General features: G+C 50.9%; 1 protein-coding gene across 1 annotated transcript in view; it reads right to left on the minus strand.

Annotated features, from left to right (window-relative positions):
* Window positions 1–10041: 10041 nt before the first annotated feature.
* Fkbp5 (FKBP prolyl isomerase 5) overlaps window positions 10042–18188 on the minus strand; it is an 81754-nt gene continuing 73607 nt past the window's right edge. The window contains exons 9-11 of the mRNA XM_041635093.1: window positions 15553–15738; window positions 12807–13046; window positions 10042–12060 (exon numbers count right to left, since the gene is read on the minus strand). Coding sequence (XP_041491027.1) covers window positions 11956–12060; window positions 12807–13046; window positions 15553–15738 — 531 coding nt within the window. The 3' untranslated portion in view covers window positions 10042–11955. The remainder of the gene's footprint in view (window positions 12061–12806; window positions 13047–15552; window positions 15739–18188) is intronic.

Here is an 18188-nt window from a genome sequence, read left to right on the forward strand (position 1 = left end):
TTTGTAAATAGGTCTCTTGGGGCTGGAGAGATGACTCAGAGGTTAAGGATACTTGCTTCTCTTGCAGAGGACCAGAGTTTGGCTCCCAGCACCCACACAACCCAGCCCCAGGGGATCCAACACCCTCCTCTGGCCTTTGCTAGCAAACACTTGTCACGTGAGTGTGCTTTCCAGCACAAAGTGCACACAGACGCACATGCACAAAATAATTTTAAAATGGCCTTTCCTCCAGTGTTTTTTTGCTCATACAATGATATCTTTAAAAATGCTTTTTTTTTTTTTTTTTTTTTTTTTTTTTTAGGATAGGGAGATGGCTCTGTGATTAAGAGCACCAGCTGCTCTTCCAGAGGACCCAGGTTCAATTCCCCAACCACCTGGTGCTTTACACCTCTCAAATTCCAGTCCCGGGGGCTCTGATGCCTTCTTCTGGCCTCTGTTGGCACTGTAAGCGCACACAGCTATCCATGCCAGCAAACACTCATAAATATAAATAAATAAATAAAATCTCAAATATTTAAGCCAGGCCGTGATGGTGCACCAGGCTGAGTCCCTTCTGGGTGGTGTCTCAGGCCCCAAAGGAGTGAGCTTTAGCATGTGGATGCCTCTCTCCAAATCAGCCACCCAAGGTCTCCTTCCGCCCTCTGGTGGAATCTCGGCGTTCCTGGCTGGGTCCTCATCCAGTATTCATTTCCACCTTCAGTTTGAGCACCTCTGGTGCTCTCTGGGAGGTGCCGTTCAGAGTGCTCTTCTCTGTGGTCAGCATGTCTGTGCCTGACCCCAAAGGCATAACCTCCAAGCTGGGACTCCTTTTTTATAGGATGGGCCACCGCCAGGTAAGTTCTGAAGCCAGGTCACTGGGACAAAGGGCAAAGGGCTGTAGAGACTAGAATGGCCTAGGGGAATGAAGGAAGCCCAGCTGCTCTGTAGTCTCCAGGGCTGGGTCTCCTGTCTGTAGCCAGCAGGCGGGTCTCCACCCAGGCAGGCCAGGGCAGAGCAGGCCAGGCAGTGGAGCCCCTTCAGGAGGTGACAACCATGACAATCCCAGTCAGTCTCCAGCCCAGAGGCAACAAACTCCTTTATCTGCCCCTCCCACCTCTCCTCTCACCCCCTGCCCAGTCTTTGGGACGTCCTTTGCCCCGTCCTCACCCACAGAACACTTCCCCAGTGCTGGGATTAAACGCATGTGTCACCATTTCTGGCTTGGTTTTCCTTTTTTGGGGGGTGGTGGTGGTGGTTTGGTTTTTCGAGACAGGGTTTCTCTGTGGCTTTGGAGCCTGTCCTGGAATTCGCTCTGTAGACAAGGCTGGCCTCGAACTCACAGAGATCCACCTGCCTCTGCCTCCCGAGTGCTGGGATTAAAGGTGTGCGCCACCACTGCCTGGTTTTGGTTTTCTTTTTCTATTTATTTATTTTAGAGACAGGATCTCAGGAGGGGGATCTGACCAGCTACGTAGCTGAAGATGGTTGGAGCCAATGATCCTCCTGCCTCCACCTCCCGAGTGCTGCACTAAAGATGCGCACGTCCAGGTCTGCGATGAGCTAGGTTGGAACCATACTTTGTACAAGTATAGTGTACAACAACACTTTGTACACTAATAACTGAGCCACAGCCTCGGCCCCAGGTCAGGAACCGCAGGCGTCCACGGAGCCCACGTCCCCTGGGGGTGCAGTTACAGGTGCCTGTGAGTCACCCGGCACAGGCGTTAGGAACGGAACAAGTCCTCAATAAGAGCAGTTGGCACTATCGCTGAGCCATCCCTCAGGCCCAGCTGACTAACTCATGATCGTCTTTAGGGACTGAGGCAGCCGGGATCTACGGTGCATGCACCAAGGTGTAGTGGCCTGGGGAGACTTTAAGAACAATTACCCGCTGGGTGGTGGTGGCGCACGCCTTTAATCCCAGCACTCGGGAGGCAGAGGCACGCGGATCTCTGGGAGCTCGAGGCCAACCTGCTCTACAGAGCGAGTTCCAGGACAGCTAGGACTATTACCTGTTTTGAGAAAAACAAAACAACAACCAAAAGAGCGATAATCCCGAGCGGCTGGCTGCTTTGTTTCCCTCCGAAGCCCCGCTCCGGCCCAGCCCGCCTCTGCCCTTCCTCCCTCGTGCATACGTTCACAGACTTCAAGTCACTGCTGGTAACAGCATGAGTCTGCAGCTTCTGAGGTCCCCAACCCCAGCAGGCTCTTCAGGGCCCCTCACTGTGCTGAGCTGAAGGACCCAGATTCCTTCCAGATGTCCACCCACCTCCTGGCCAGTCAGTCACCTGAAGGCTGCGCAGCAGGCCTGCACTCGGGGCTTCCTTGAGGGTGCTTACTTGTAATTGCGGGAAGCTGCCAATCAGGCCCCACTGGGCTAGGGAGGACGGAGCTGGAGGTCCTGAACACACAGAGCATGCGCAGAAGGTGCCGGCCGCTGATGGGACCGTGCGTGCGGCCTCTGAGCTCTGGCCGAGGGTGGAGAGTGGGGCTGGCGGGGTGGTCTCACTGAAGGGCAGGGAGAGGCGGGGCCTTTCCCCCCTCTGGGTGGGCAGTGACTCTCACCAGCTGGACAGCGGAGCACTGCCGGGACCTGAAGACACCTGCGGGGCGGGCAGCGACTGCCCTTCCGAGCTGCACCGTCTGCATTCACTCGGTGAACTGACCCCATGCCTGTGGCTGCCCCGGCTCTTCTTCCTTTGGTTTTTGGAAGTGCCAGGTCCCGGAGCTGAGGGGAGCTGCTCTATGGCAGCCTATGACGCGCTGGGCAGTCAGGGTGGGCAGATGGCTACAAGGCCAAACAAGCCTTTCCTGGCATCCCCAGCAAGGCCAGCGATAAAACCCTCCTCTCCCCAGATCTTTTTTCTAGGATGTAATCTTAAAATGGTTTGGTCACTGTTGACATTCAATTAAAAACAAACAAACTCCATAGCCACGGGACGGGGGAACCCAAAGAACCCTTTAGGTGGAATAAAAGGCAGAGGCAGGATACTGTAACTCAGATCTGCACGGAGAAACAAGGTGGGGGCGGTTGGAGAGAAGGTTCAGTAGCTAGGAACACTGGTTGGACAAGGTGGCCCAGCACTTCTGAGTTCAAGGTCAGCCTGGTCTACTGTTGGGACCATTTGGAGCCCTGGCCTCCAGCTGTTCTTCCCTGCTAGAGATCTTTACTTTCCTTCTGATTTGAGTTACTGAAAGCTGTGTCAAAGTTGTTTACCAGCTCTGCTTCAGGAGCGCGTGTTGCCTTGGCCTTGAGGATCAGAGGATAAGGTTTTCACTTGTGGGCCCACCTGACTGTTGGGTATATAAGCCTCCGTGGTGCTATTGAAAAAAGGGCTTCTTACCAGTGACTAGAGGTTCATGTCTCTGACTGTCTCTATGAGTCTGTGCGTTTCAATCTCCAGCCCCTTGCCCGAGGCTCACGAACTATGGTAGCGCATAGAGCGTAGACCGGCCTCGTGCACTGCAGGCTACAGAGAGAGTTCCAGGACAGCCAGGGCCACACAGAGAAACCCTGTCTCGAGAAACCAAAGCCCCCAAACAAACAAGTAACAAACTGCTGTCTGGCTCACCTGATCAGAAGCGTTATCTTTTATCTGTGTAAGCGTCCTGGTGCAAGGGGCTGGGGAGGGAAAGCGGTGATAAACTGATCTCCCCCCCCCCCCCCCCCAACTAGGGTCTCCTGCAGCCCAGGCCGGCCATGAAATCCTAACCCTCCCGTCTTCGCCTCCCAAGGACTGGAGCTACCTTCACTTGCTACTATAATTGGCTAAAGTTTTTTGTTTTGTTTTCTTTAAGACAGAGAAGCTCTGTGTAGCCTGGCTGTCCAGGGACTCACTCTGTGGACCAGGCTGGCCTTGAATTTGTAGAGATCCACCCACCTCTGCCTTGAATTCTGCTGGAATTCAAGGCCTATGCCACCACCACCTGGCTTGGCTAAAGTTTTTATATGTTATTGAAATTACATTGGTATTAGCTCAAAATTATATTAAATTAAGATGTTCACAGTCGGCCAGGCGGTGGTGGCGCACGCCTTTAATCCCAGCACTCGGGAGGCAGAGGCAGGCGAATCTCTGTGAGTTCGAGACCAGCCTGGTCTACAAGAGCTAGTTCCAGGACAGGCTCCAAAACCACAGAGAAACCCTGTCTCGAAAAACCAAAAAAAAAAAAAAAAAAAAGATGTTCACAGTCATCTCTAGGATCACCAATACCTAGACACCAAAGAATAAAAGACAAGGAAATTGGAAGGTCACACTAGAAAATATTTATATTATTTAACACAAATTAAGGCGGTAATGGGGAGTGGCAGGCAGGGTAGGGGAGTGGCAGACTGGGCAGCTTAGTAAGACAGAGCTTGCGAACAGGGTTGGGCTAACTTGTTCGGCAGTGAGCTTGCCTTGCATGGATGTGGTGTGCTGGGAACGGAACCCAGGGCCATTGGAAGAGCAGCAAGCACCCCTGAATGAAGAGCCGAAGATCTTAGGATGAAGAGTAGGAGGGACGTTATTATAATCATCTGTGTGCCCCAAAATATACAAAGCCACGCTGGAGGGGCCAAAGGCAGATTCAAGACAGCTTAAGAGTCATGCTGGAGACTAAAATCCACTTCCACCCAGGGACAGAACAACTGGACAAAAGAACAGGCTGAGGGTGCCCTGGAACCCAGCAGACCTCACAGCTACTAATCAAAATGTCACCCGGCCCAGCAAGGTGGCCCCTCCTGCTGGAAACACAGAACCGAGTCCCCTGGGTTGTCCTCTGGCTGCCACACGTGTGTACACACGCACACACATACACACACAGAGTAAAATGCAATAGCAATAATTCTTTAAATGCCATGCAAGAGCACGCATATGATGTTCGTAAAAGTAGGGCAGATTCTCTGGGGCGGACCATGTGCGGCTGTGAAAGTCTCAATACATTAAAAGGATTTGGACCCAGCAGGATCGTACATGGTACATGCTCTGACCACAGAGGAATGAGATCAGATTAATACCAGAAGGAAGGCGGCTGGAAAGGTCGCAAATATGTGGAAATTAGGCACAAAGACATGTAATACACATACCACACACATTAGTGGTGATTACAACCACTGAGAGCAAGGCAGTGAGGCGCTTTCTCTTTCTTTTTCATTTTTCTGCTTTCACGCACTACACGCTGTCTTGCTTTCTTGAGAAAGTATCCCAGGCCAGCTTTGAACTCCTGATCTTTGGCCGCCTCCTCCTATGTGCTGTGATGACAGGTGTGGCCACCACACTCACTTGGTTCTTCCTATCAGCTTTTTCACCAGTATAAAAAAGGGGGAAACAGCCTCCGCCCACAGGTCATTCAGTTTCTGGCCCCTGCTTCAACACAGAACCAAATGCTAAGTGGAAGATTGCAGTCACAGAAAGACAAAAGGGTCCTGGGCTGGGGTGTAGCTCAGCAAGAAGGCCCTTGCCTAGCAGGTGTGAGGCCTTGGGTTCAATGCCCAGCAGTGCAAAAAAGAAACTCAGTCTGCTCACAGTTAACCCTAGAGACGTGGAGAGGTGGCCGCGGGGACCGGGGGGAGCATTGTGAGGACTTACGGTTTACTGGGGAGACGTGGAAAGGTGGCTGTGGGGTCTGGGGGGAGCGTTGTGAGAACTTAACGGTTTACTGGAGAGACATGGAGAGGAGGCCGCGGGGACCGGGGGGAGTGTTGTGAGGACTTATGGTTTACTGGAGTCGTGGAGAGGAGGCCACGGGGACTGGGGGAGTGTTGTGAGGACTTATGGTTTACTGGAGTCGTGGAGAGGTGGCCGCGGGGACTGGGGGGAGCATTGTGAGGACTTATGGTTTACTGGAGTCGTGGAGAGGTGGCCGCAGGGACTGGGGGGAGCGTTGTGAGGACTTATGGTTTACTGGAGTCGTGGAGAGGAGGCCGCGGGGACTGGGGGAGTGTTGTGAGGACTTACGGTTTACTGGGACAGCTGCAGAGCTGGGAGATGGCTGTGTTGGAGACGGGTTACACAACATTGAGAGGGCATTGAGCTATTGACTTAACTGTTACGAAGGGACTGGGAGATGCCTGGTCAGCAAAGAGCTCGCTGTGCAAGTTCACCCCAGCATCCACATAAAAAGCCCGCGTGGCTGGGCATGGTGGCGCACACCTTTAATCCCAGCACTCGGGAGGCAGAGGCTGACTCTGAGAGATCCACCCGCCTCTACCTTCTGAGTGATGAGATTAAAGGTGTGCGCCAGGGCTGGAGAGTTGGCTCAGTGGTTAAGAGCATTGCCTGCTCTTCCAAAGGTCCTGAGTTCAATTCCCAGCAACCACATGGTGGCTCACAACCATCTGTAATAAGGTCTGGTGCCCTTCAGGCATACATTCAGACAGGATATTGTATACATAATAAATAAATTTAAGCCGGGCGGTGGTGGCGCACGCCTTTAATCCCAGCACTCGGGAGGCAGAGGCAGGCGGATCTCTGTGAGTTCGAGACCAGCCTGGTCTACAAGAGCTAGTTCCAGGACAGGAACCAAAACCACAGAGAAACCCTGTCTCGAAAAACCAAAAAAAAAAAAAAAAACAAAAACAAAAACAAAAAACATAATAAATAAATTTAAAAAAAAAAGGTGTGGGTTTAAGAGCTTTTGTTTTACATCTCCTGAGTAAATTGGGAACAGGGGGACCATGGGAGAGGGTTGAAGGGGAGGGGAGAGGCAGGGAAGGGAGCATAGAAAAATGTATAGCACAATAAAAATAAAATTAAAAAAAAAATCAAAGACAAAAAAGAAGCCTCCAGGCCAGATGGTGGTGGCGCATGCCTTTAATCCCAGCACTTGGGAGGCAGAGGCAGGCGGATCTCTGTGAGTTTGAGACTAGCCTGGTCTACAAGAGCTAGTTCCAGGACAGGCTACAAAACCACAGAGAAACCCTGTCTCGAAAAAAAAAAAAAAAAAAAAAAAAAAGAAGCCTCCAAGGGGCTCCTTGCTGTTGCTCTGGGATCTGATGAGAGAGAGAGAGAGGAGCATGAGCGCACGCCAGGGTCTTAGGCTTCAGTCCTCAGCTGGTTTTGCTGGCCCAGAGCGCGTACACACACTCACTCAACTGGCCAGAACATCATTAACCAGATGGGGTCAAGACCTCACTTCCTGCTCATTTAAAAAAAAATCCAGGAAGTGGAACTATTTTAAAACAAATCGAGAACCCTACAGGTGTTTGCTGAGGTGCAGTCATCTGCAGAATGACCGCAGGATCAGGCCCCCAGCCATCGCAGGGGCAAGGAGTTCACGACAGAGGACTCTGCTCCTCACTTGTGACATTAGCCCATGACTTGGTTTCTGCTTGTAGGGTTTTCTGATTAGAAAGGGGATGTTGGGAATGCCTTACTCCAGAAAAACAGGAACCATGAATTACAAGAAAGAAGACTGAATCCACATAGACTCTCAACACACGGAGATAACTTGGGTATGAATAGACCCCCAAATCTTTATCTAAGTGAGATTATGCTGTATGCAATCCTGTATCGTCCTTTTCCTTTGACATCATATATTCATAATTTCTCTTTGACTTGATTCTTAGAAACATGTCTGTGAACAGAAAGTCTGTATTTCTGATTGTGAGGAAAAAGAGCTTTTTTTTTTGGTTTTCGAGACAGGGTTTCTCTGTGGTTTTGGTTCCTGTCCTGGAACTAGCTCTTGTAGACCAGGCTGGTCTCGAACTCACAGAGATCCACCTGCCTCTGCCTCCCGAGTGCTGGGATTAAAGGTGTGTGCCACCACCACCCGGCAAAAAAGAGCTTTTGTTTTCCAAGACAGGGTTTCCCTGTGTTACTTCCCTGGAGACCAGGCTGGCCTTGAACTCAGAAAGATCCACTTGCTTCTGCCTCCCGAGTGCTGGGGTTAAAGGTGTGCGCCACCATGCCTAGCTGATTTAAGGGGTGGTGTGCTATAAATTTATTTTTGAAAGTCATTTATATTTGTGTGTACATGTGTGCCTGTGTGTGTTCATGTGCTCAGCTGTATGTAGCTGCCTGTGGAGGTCTGGAACTGAGCTTAGACCTGATTGTGGCTGTGAACCCATCCTGGGTTCCCAGCAAGATCAGCAGGTGTTCTTAACTGCCGAGAAATCTTTCCAGCCCTGTTTTGCTTTTAAATTAATGTATATGCATGATGTTTTTATTATTTGTTTTTTTTTTTGAGACATGTTTTTCGGTAGCTATGGAGCCTTTGTAGACCAGGCTGGCCTCGAACTCAGAGATCCTCCTGCCTCTGCTTCCCAAGTGCTGGGATTAAGGGTGTGCGCCAGCATTGCCCAGCTGCATGATGTTTCTGAAATAATGATTTTCTATAACTGTAAACTTGTAGAGGTCAGAGGACAACTTGCCGGTCTGTTCTCCCCTACCAAGTTGGGACTTGGGGGCTGAACTCGGCTCCTCAGGTATGGAGGTAAACACTTTTACCCACTGAGAAATCTGCTCAGCCCAGATTTAGGCTTTAGATTGAAAAAACAATCAATGTGTCCCCCTAGATTCCCTCCTTGTTACGTAGCCTCTCTGGGTCTATGGACCATAGCATGAGTATCCTTTACTTCACAAGTAATGTCCACTTATAAGGAACTATATATCACGTTTGTCTTTCTGGGTCTCAGTTGCCCCACTGGGGCTAATTTTTTTCTAGTCCCCTCCATTTGTTTGAAAATTTCATTTTTTTCCTCGTTTGTATAGTGGTTAAAAAAAAGAAAGAAAATTTCATTTTTTTAACAGCTGAATAATGCTCCATTGTGTAATATACCACATTTTCTTTATTCTTCAGTTGAGGGTCATCTGGGCTGTAGTCTCTGGCTATTATGAATAAACCTGCTATGAACATAGTTGAGCAAGTGTCCCTGTGGTAGAATGAAGTCTTTTCGGGTATACGCCCAAGAGTGGTATAGCTCAGTCTCGAGGTAGATGATTCCCAATTTTCTTAAGAACCGGCCATATTGGCTTCCATAACGGCCGTACAACTTCCACCAGCAGTGGACAAGTGTCCCTTCAGGATGCAGAGCTCTCTGGGAGGGGAAGCAGGCCTTGCGGGTGGACTGGGAGCAGGTAGGGAAGGAACAGTAGAGTCCAGGTGGGGGAAGGAGGGACAGCTAGAACTGCGGGGCATTTGGGGGAGTGATGTGGAAACCCAGTGCGCTGGAGCCTTAGCAAGGACTCCTGGTAACGGAGAACAGGGAGACCAAACCAGCCATCTTCTGTACCCACATAAGACATTCAGCGCTGGGACCGGGACACCAACCCAGACACAAAACCTTCCACCCACACCTGTCCTGCCTGCAAGATGTACTGGGGCAATGGTGGCTCAGAACTTGTTCCTGCCACCACGAAACTGCGAGCTCCAAACAATCCCTGTTATACAGCTGCCTTGGCCGTGGATCTTGTCACTGCCATAGAACAGTGACGAGAACAAGGCCACTCTGCTGAGCTTGAGACCAGACGATCCACTGTTCACAGCATGATGGCTGTAGAGATGGCTCAGAGGTAAAGAGCACTGGCTGCTCTTGCAGAGGTCTTGGGTTCCGTTTCCAGCACCCACAAGGTGACTCCCAACCATGTGACTCTAGTTCCAGGGATCTTCCTCGGCCACTGTATGCACATGGTGCACGGATACACGTATGCAGGTAAACACCCACACACAAACTAAACTCCTAAAAAGCCCTCTGAAACAACCAGGAAGAATGAACGGGTTGGGAAGAAAGGAGACTCAGCACTTCAGAGCACTCTGCTCGGCAGGACTCGGGTTCGGTTTCCAGGACCCACATCTGGCTCCCAACTCCCAGTAACTCCAGTTTTAGGGGATCCAGAGTCCTCTTCTGGTCTCCAAGAACACACATACACTCAAGTATACACGGATAAAAGTAAAATTTAAAAATCATACAAACAAACAAAAAACCCTGAGAACAATGAAAAACCACTTTTTAAAAAATTTATTTAAGGAACACAAAATGCATCTAAATGATTTTTTTGTATTGTTTTGAGACAGGGTCTCACTATGTAGCCCTGGTTGTCCTGGAACTCACCATGTAGACCAAGCTAGCCTGGAACTAGCTTTGTAGACTAGGTTGGCTTGGAACTCACAGAGATCCACCTGCCTCTGCCTCCTGAGTACTGGGATTAAAGGAGTACACCACTACTCCCAGATTCTAAAAGATTTTTTAAAAACCAAAATTTAAATTTATCATCTGGTCATCCATCACTCTATCCCATCTAACAGCGGTTTGACAACATCTTCTGATTTCCATATAAATTGTTTGAATTACTGACTACAGTAACATGTCCAGGGGTGCTGGTTTGGAACCTTACATGCTGCCCCCTCCCGGCACCGGTCTCCTTGGCCCAGGACGTACACTCTAGAGATAGCTGGTGAGGTTTCCTGCAAGAAGCTAACTGGCCCAACTTGTTAGACTCAAGCTCTCGCCATGCCCCCACTGTTTCTGCGGTCTAGTTAACAAAACTACGGACATTGGAGAGTTAAATAAGAGAAGTCACCTCCAGCTCTTTGTACCTCCTAGGGGAGACCAGGGTTGAAAACATTCATGGAAAGAGGAAGAAGCATAAAGTGTGAAGTTCAAGGGGTTTTAGTCACCAGTAAATGAAATTCCTCCAAACTTAATTCCACCTGTTGCACGTAGAATTAAATCAGAACAGAGGGAAACAACTTGATTTGTAGGTTTTAAGGTCCTAAAGGTGAGACTTGCTTTATTAAAACCACCATAAAAATAAAAACCCATATAAACGCAACTGCCAGTGTTCCTAGGGCTAGGAAAGCGAGGTTTCCAGGCTTAGGTAACGGCTCCCTGGGCTGTTGGGCGCATCCCCTTGGGAGTTTCTTGGCTGTGGAGAAGCAAGGCTTGCTCAATCCCATCCATTACCCGTAGGACTAAAATCCAACTACGTGACTATTTAAAACGTGCCCTGATCTAATGCCCAAGTACTGGAGAGTTTGGTGTGATGTACCTGCATGGGAAGTCAGCATCCTTTACAGTCCATACCAGAATGAAGAGGCTGTGGAACAGGGGGACAGCACCTCCAGGTACCCTTATTCTAAGAGGAACTGTCTGCTTTCAAACCTCACAGATTCTGCCTTTCAAAACCTAAGCAAAAAAGTAAAAAGTGAAGAAGTATTTTTGCATGATAGAGGAGTGTGAAGTTCCTTCCATAGCGCGCTAACATGCTTACAAGCCATTTAAAAAAAGGAGTGACCGCATCAGTCTTGGTTGGATCTGGACATCAGTCCACTCCACATCTAGGACAAGAGGGAGCCTCAAGCTCCTCACAGCGAGGCAGAAACACGAGGCTGAGCAGCAGCAGCAGCATGAAGCACTGAGCGCGAACTCATTCCTAAGGAGGGACAGCGGGGAAAGCAAGGCCACTCCACTGTTCTCATCAGGGAAGGCCAGCCTGGGGACTGACGGCCACACTCAAGAGTCTGAGAAGGGAGCCGGGAAGCTGGGCAGGCAGGCAGTGGCCTGCAAGTCTGCTGTGGACCTGGGGATCCCTCGTTTTGGGCATATGTTCTCAGCACTTGAGTGAGTTTCCAACAAAACCTCACCTTCCACCCTGCCCCACCTCCCAAGGGGAAAGCAGAGATCACTGAGTTAGGTTTTTGGGGGTTCCTGCAGTGCTACTGAAGGGCAGATGGACTCTCCAGCAGCCGGGCATTAGGATCATCAAGGGACACCGTGCTGGGCACTGAAGGGGACAAACTGAAATGAGCTGGACTTGAGCGCTGGCTTGGTCTCTCCACACCAACGGCCCTTTCTGGTCTGCTTCCTGGCGTGTCCTCCACCCCACCCCAGGCAGCAGCAGGTGGTTATTTTGGGAAGCTACTGCTTTTGCCATTTGCTTCCAGAATCCCAGAGACTGTAACAAACCTTACACTAAATACTGTTCAGTCCTGAGCTGGGTGTGAGCCCAGCGAGGAGGGCTGAGGGCGTCAGGACTCTCTTCCCTCCTTGGCGCGACGTCATACATGGCCTTCGGCCTTCCCTTCTCCCATGGCCTGACTCTCCAGTCTTTTACCAGCCACTCCTTCTCCAGTCTTCTTGCTTGTTGCTTTGCTGGCCGCTTCCTGGGGGTTAACAGAGGTGGAGATGAAAGAAGGTTTTATCTGGTCTACAAACGTGGATCTTGTATTCGGGGCGCACAGCTGGTGAATGCGGCGGTGGCGAGCTTGCTATCTGGGGTGGCTGTTGAATAATCAAGTCCTAGGTAGTAGAGCTGGGGATGGAGGACAGACTTGGGAGCAGAGCATGACCGGGGCAAGAAGCTGACCGTCTCCAGACAGACTACTGTCAGCCTGGCACTCACGGACAGTGTTGGTGAGGCAGAGCAGTGACACACCTGCTTCCGCGTCAGGCTGGACATCTCAACCAGGAGCTATTACTCGGAAAAATACTGATGAGCTTAGAATTTCGTTTTTGTTTTGTTTTTCCCCAAGACAGGGTTTCTCTGTGTATCCCTGGCTGTCCTGGAACTCTGCAGACCAGGCTGACCTTGAACTCAGAGACCCACCAGCATCTGCCTCTCCAGTGTTGGGACTGAAGGTGTAAGCCACCGCCATTTGGCTGAATTTATTAATATTTTTAAATAACAAGCTCACTTGGTTTGGTGACTGACGACTGTAATGCTAGAACTCATGAGGCAAAGGCAGGAGGATAAGTGAGTTGAAACTAGTCAGGTCTATAGAATTTTACAAAAAACAAACAAACAAACAATCCAAAACCTAAAATCCAAGAGCCTTGGTGTGCCTCAAGGACTTAGCCTTCCCCTGGGCAAGCTCAGCTCAGCTGCCGAGGGCCAGGGTCCTGCACATACCTTTGCATCCTGCTCTGCAAACTTCTTGAACATGTTGGCGTACACCCTGCGGTCGCGCTCATTGTGCTCCTTGGCCTTCTTCTGGCACACGGAGATCTGCAGTCTCGCGGCCTTGTTCTGCGGATTCACTTCCAGCACTCTCTCAAAGTCACCTCTGGCTGACTCAAACTCATTCATGAGCAGCTGGGCTTCGCCCCTTCGGTACAACCCTTTCTCGTTGGCGCTGTCCAGTCCAAGGGCCTAGAAGAGACGTCCGCAGTTTACAAGGCTGGCTGCAGTTCTCACTCGAGGGCATTAAAAATGAATTTAGTATAAAGAGTGTGCAGATGGAGGGAGTCGGGCGAGGGGGCTGAGACGGTGGGACGGCAGCCGTTACACCCTAAGATAAGCGTAGTTATATATAACGGTCACGTAATAATCAGATTCACTTGGTTTTCAATGGTTTAGTATAAAATGTCTCTTCCAAAGCTCCTGTGTTGAAGCGCTGCTCCCTAACGGGCAACTCCATCAGAGAGTCCTTATTGACCAGGACAGTAAGAGATTAGAGCAGTGGTTCTCAACCTGGGGGTCACATTATCAGATATTCTGAGTATGGTATTTATAATTTCATAACAGTAGCAAAAGTATAGTTATGAAGTAGCAATGAAATAATTTTATGGTTGGGGGGGTCTCACCATAACATGAGGAATTGTATTAAAGTATTGAAGGGTCACAGCGTTAGGAAGGTTGAGGACCACTGGACTAGAGGAAGGTCAAAGGGGCGTGTGGTGTTTTTATGTTTGTTTTGAGACAGGGTGTTACTATGTAGCTCTGGCTGTCCTGGAACTCAGGCTGGCCTCAAACTCACTGAGATCCACCTGTCCCTGCCTCCTGAGTGCTGGGATTAAAAGTGAGTGCCACTCTAAGCCCTAGAGGTGGCTTTGTTTCCTCTGCTATGCCCTTCTGCCACCCTTCTCTGCCCACGGCAACAGTGCCAGCCAAACATGAATGGAAACCTTTGAACTAAGTGTAAGACAAGTGCCCCAGCCCGGTTTGTGTATGTGTGCACTCGTGTGTACATGGGCCAGATGTCCACCTCGAGGAGCCGTCCACCTCGTGTGTGAGACAGTCTCTTGCTAGCCCGGCTGGTCAGTGGGACCTGAGGATCTGCCAGTCTGCCCCAACAACACCGAGATTACAGGCATGGGTGGCTCAGAGTAATAATAATAATTATTATTTTTGCACGTGTGTGGGCATTTTGCCTGCATGCATGTCTGTGTACGTGCACGCCTGTGGACCCTCTGACTGGGAGGTACGGAAAGCGAGCTGCCGTGTGACCTGGGTCCTCTGAGCGGCGGGTACCCTTAGCCACGGAGCTGCTCTTACTCCTTAGACACAGCTTTTATGTGGGTGCCAGGGCCCAAACTCAGGTCCGCAAGCTTGTGTGACAGGCACTTCACTGAGCCACTTCCTCCCCACCTATAATTTTTTTTTTTCGAGACAAAGTTTCTCTGTGTAGCTTTGGGGACTGTCCTGGAACTCACTCTGTAAACCAGGCTGGCATCGAACTCACAGAGATTCACCTGCTCTGCCTCCCGAGCCCCACCTAAAATCTCTAGAACTTCTAGTTGTAGGAATTCACCCTGCGCAAACACAACGAAGAGACTTTCACCCCTGAGTGCACTCATCTAATGGGAAGGGGAGTCCTGGCTTCACACAACTAAGTCCAAATCTTTCTCTAATCAGCTTTAAACTTATTTTATGTGTATTGTGCGTAAGTGTATGGGTGTGCATGCACACACGCACGCACGCACATACCAGAGGCCACAGATCTTCCTCTATTATTCTCTGCCTTACCCCTTTTGAGGCGGGGTCTTGCTTTGAACCTGGAGCTCCTAATTTTCAGGGAGGCTAGCAGCCAACAGCCTTCACGACCCTCCTGTTTTACTCAGTGTTCCCACTCTGTGTGGGCTAGGCAGGCTTACTATGTGGGTGCTGAGATAGACTCAGACTCTGGCCGCCCATGCCTGCACAGCAAATGCTCTCAGAACCAGTGAGCCACCTTTCCAGCCCTGAATCACGGACAGCGGGGTTGTACATACAAAATCCTGAATTTTATCCCTAGCTTAAAACAAAACAAAAACCAAACCCAAAAATAACACCCCCCCCCCTTGTGGTGTAGGACTGTAATCTCAACACTCAAGAGCTGGAGGCAGGAAGATCAGAACTTCAAGGTCATTTGTGGCTACACAGCAAATCTGAGGTCAGACTGGGATCTGAGACCTTGTCTGAAAAACAAACATGGGTGCTAGTGTACACGTGTGAAGGGAGGAGCTGTGTGTAGAGTGGTGACTGGGGGGGCACTGAGCTGGCTCGTAGGCGAAGGCCCTTGCTGAGGAGCATCACAAACTGGGTTTGGTCCTCGGGACCCAGACGGTGGAAGGAGAACTGACTCCAGAGGGTTGTCCATGAGTGTGCACCATGGCTTGCACAGAACCTCCCACACCCACATAAATGTTTAGGGAATGGGGGGAGGGAGCTGGAGAAATCATTCAGTGGCTAAGAGTCTGACTCTTGCAGAAGATCTGAATTCAGCAGCCAGCGTCCACACGGGGTGGCTCACAACGGCCCATAACAAACAAACACACACCAGTCTACGTCTAGCCCAATCCAATGAGTGTCCCAGCTCATGCTGAGCACAGAGGAGACAGCCGAGAGAGGCAGAGGGCGAAGATGGCCCCCCAGCCCACGACACGACATCACCCACCTTGTCGCAGCACTCCACAGCTTTGGTGTACTCTCGGAGCTTCAGGTAGCACATGGCCAGGTTTAGGAAGGCTGCAAGCAGGAACGATTCAGAGGCTTTTGACTCCTTCTCCGATAGGCCGTACTCCATCTCCAGCCAGGACACTATCTTCCCGTACTGAATCACAGCCTGCATGTACTTGCCGCCCTAGGAGAAAGCCAGTGATGACTGGTACTGTGCTCTGGAAGGGACAGAGTGAACCGAGTCCTCAGGAGGACTAGGCCTGCACGACAACCCCGCTCTGTGTCCCTGTTTCCAGGCCTCAGCTCTCCTGCCCCCTCCTAGTCCTGTGCGAGCCTGGGAAGGAGCCTGCAGCAGGCTGACACCACAGCGTGCTGGTTTCTAGCAGCAGGTGGTTACACCATTTGAAGCCAACACTCAACAGTCTTTCAAAAGGGTGGTGAGCCGTATGGCTTATGGAAAAGGGGGTGACTTTTCTCTTCTCTCCTGGCATTCAACACTGCATAGTAAATACTGCAATATGGTGATGTGTCCTCAGACAGCAAGCCTGGGCTATCTAAAGCAGATGGCGCAAGTCCCCACTCTCAGTAGTAGTGCGAAAGCAGCACCTGCCAACACGAGCAAAACTGCAGCAGTGTGGCTGTGCCCTGGCGGCTGTGCCCCAGTGCGGCTGTGCCCTGGCGGCTGTGCCCCGGCGGCTGTGCCCCGGCGGCTGTGCCCCGGCGGCTGTGCCCCAGTGTGGCTGTGCCCCAGTGTGGCTGTGCCCCGGCGGCTGTGCCCCAGTGTGTCTGTGCCCTGGCGGCTGTGCCCCAGTGCGGCTGTGCCCCAGTGTGTCTGTGCCCCAGTGTGTCTGTGCCCTGGCGGCTGTGCCCCAGTGCGGCTGTGCCCCAGTGCGGCTGTGCCCCAGTGTGGCTGTGCCCTGGCGGCTGTGCCCTGGCGGCTGTGCCCCAGTGTGGCTGTGCCCCGGCGGCTGTGCCCCAGTGTGGCTGTGCCCCGGCGGCTGTGCCCTGGTGGCTGTGCCCTGGCATCATTTTACTTGTAAGAGTAGGCAGTGGGCCAGAGTATGGTGTGCTGATCCACAGGCAGTGGGAACACACCTAGCTGGTTGGCAGCATACAGTATAAGTAACCTTAACATCAAAACTCAATGTGAGAGAAAACTAGTCTACTCTTGCTTGTCCTACCGTCCCTCCTCTGCAGTACTAAGGACTGCACGCACACTAAGGCCTCACGCACACTAAGCAAGCACTATACCCATTATATCTTCAAGCCTTCATTTCTATTTTAGACAGACAGGGCCTTGTTAAGTTGTCAAGGCTAGCCTCAAACTTGTTGTCTCCCTGCCTCAGCTTCCAGAACAGTGGCTCTCCATTTTCTTAATGCTGTAGCCCTTTAGGGGTCAACCAACAGGTTGAGAAGCGCTGTTCCAGAGTAAGCAGAATCCCAGGCACGGCCGGCACAGGCCCTGGCCCTGCTGACTAGTGCTGACTGCTGTAATAACCAATGCCGCGGGTGGAGCGGCATCTGGGAATCTCGCACATGAAGCCGCAATACAGGCGAGGGCTCTTTTCTGCAGCAGCCGAGTACAGCCTGCGCAGAGCACACTTCCTATCAGGTTGCAGAAGGGCAGTCAACCCAGGATCACCCCCTTAGCACCGCTGAGACCCACAGAGGACCGACTGCACTCAGCCCACTGTGTGGAGCTCTCGCCACAGCCAGCCAGCCAGACACACTTCCTTCCCGAGGGCACTAGGGGGCGCAAGACGCCCGCACACAGCAGTAAGCCCAGCCTTCACAGGCCAGGTCAGAACCAGGTGAGGACAGTCATTTCCTGCGACATGGAAAGGAAGTTCCAACATCAACCAAAGAGCACTATTCAATCCTACTTTGCTCACAGCACTGAACCAAACTGGCAGGCCGATAAAAACGTGTGGATGTCCTGAAGTCCAAATCCGCAGGGCAGCCGATCTCTGCAGGACCCACACATCTGCACGCAGTGTGTACCACCCTGGGGAGCCGGAGCTGGTAGTTAAGGCTGCCCCGAGTGCTGCCAGGGACCATGCACAGGAGGCAGCCCACCAACGCTGCTGGAATCTGCAGCTCCAGCGAGCATCACCGCTGTGATCTATCATTAGGAAGCTGCCTCCAGGAACTCTGGCGGGACAGAATGTTCAGAGACGTTCTGAGCTGAGCTAAGCCCTTAGGTCAGCAGTTTCGAACCTTTCATTAATTTCCCCTTCAACAGACTAACGTTTTGAGAGATCTTGTCTATCAAATTACATGCTAAAAATACCATGTTCCATATGTGTGACCGACGATCCATATTTTATCCAGATTGGTGATTTTAGGAAGATTCAGAACATGCTGAAACCTATGTATCATCACTGTAACGTTGATGTGGCCCGACCAACACAGGTGAGTGATCTCAATCATAGGAAAAGCAAAGGCCTAATGTTCCGATTCCCGTGCAGAGTTCCCATCTGTATGCTTTCTGACGATTCATACATTAGTTTAGCATATTTGTTAAGAATAAACAAACACATGTATTATTATTAAAAGTCTATGGATTTCATCCACAGTGAAAAGCACGCTCTAAAATGATGATCCAGCATCACTCAGGATAAACCAAGCTCATCT

The sequence above is a fragment of the Microtus oregoni genome, unplaced genomic scaffold (assembly GCF_018167655.1).
Source record: "Microtus oregoni isolate MIOR12 unplaced genomic scaffold, Mior012 000046F_ref0000063, whole genome shotgun sequence".
Classification (NCBI taxonomy): domain Eukaryota; kingdom Metazoa; phylum Chordata; class Mammalia; order Rodentia; family Cricetidae; genus Microtus; species Microtus oregoni.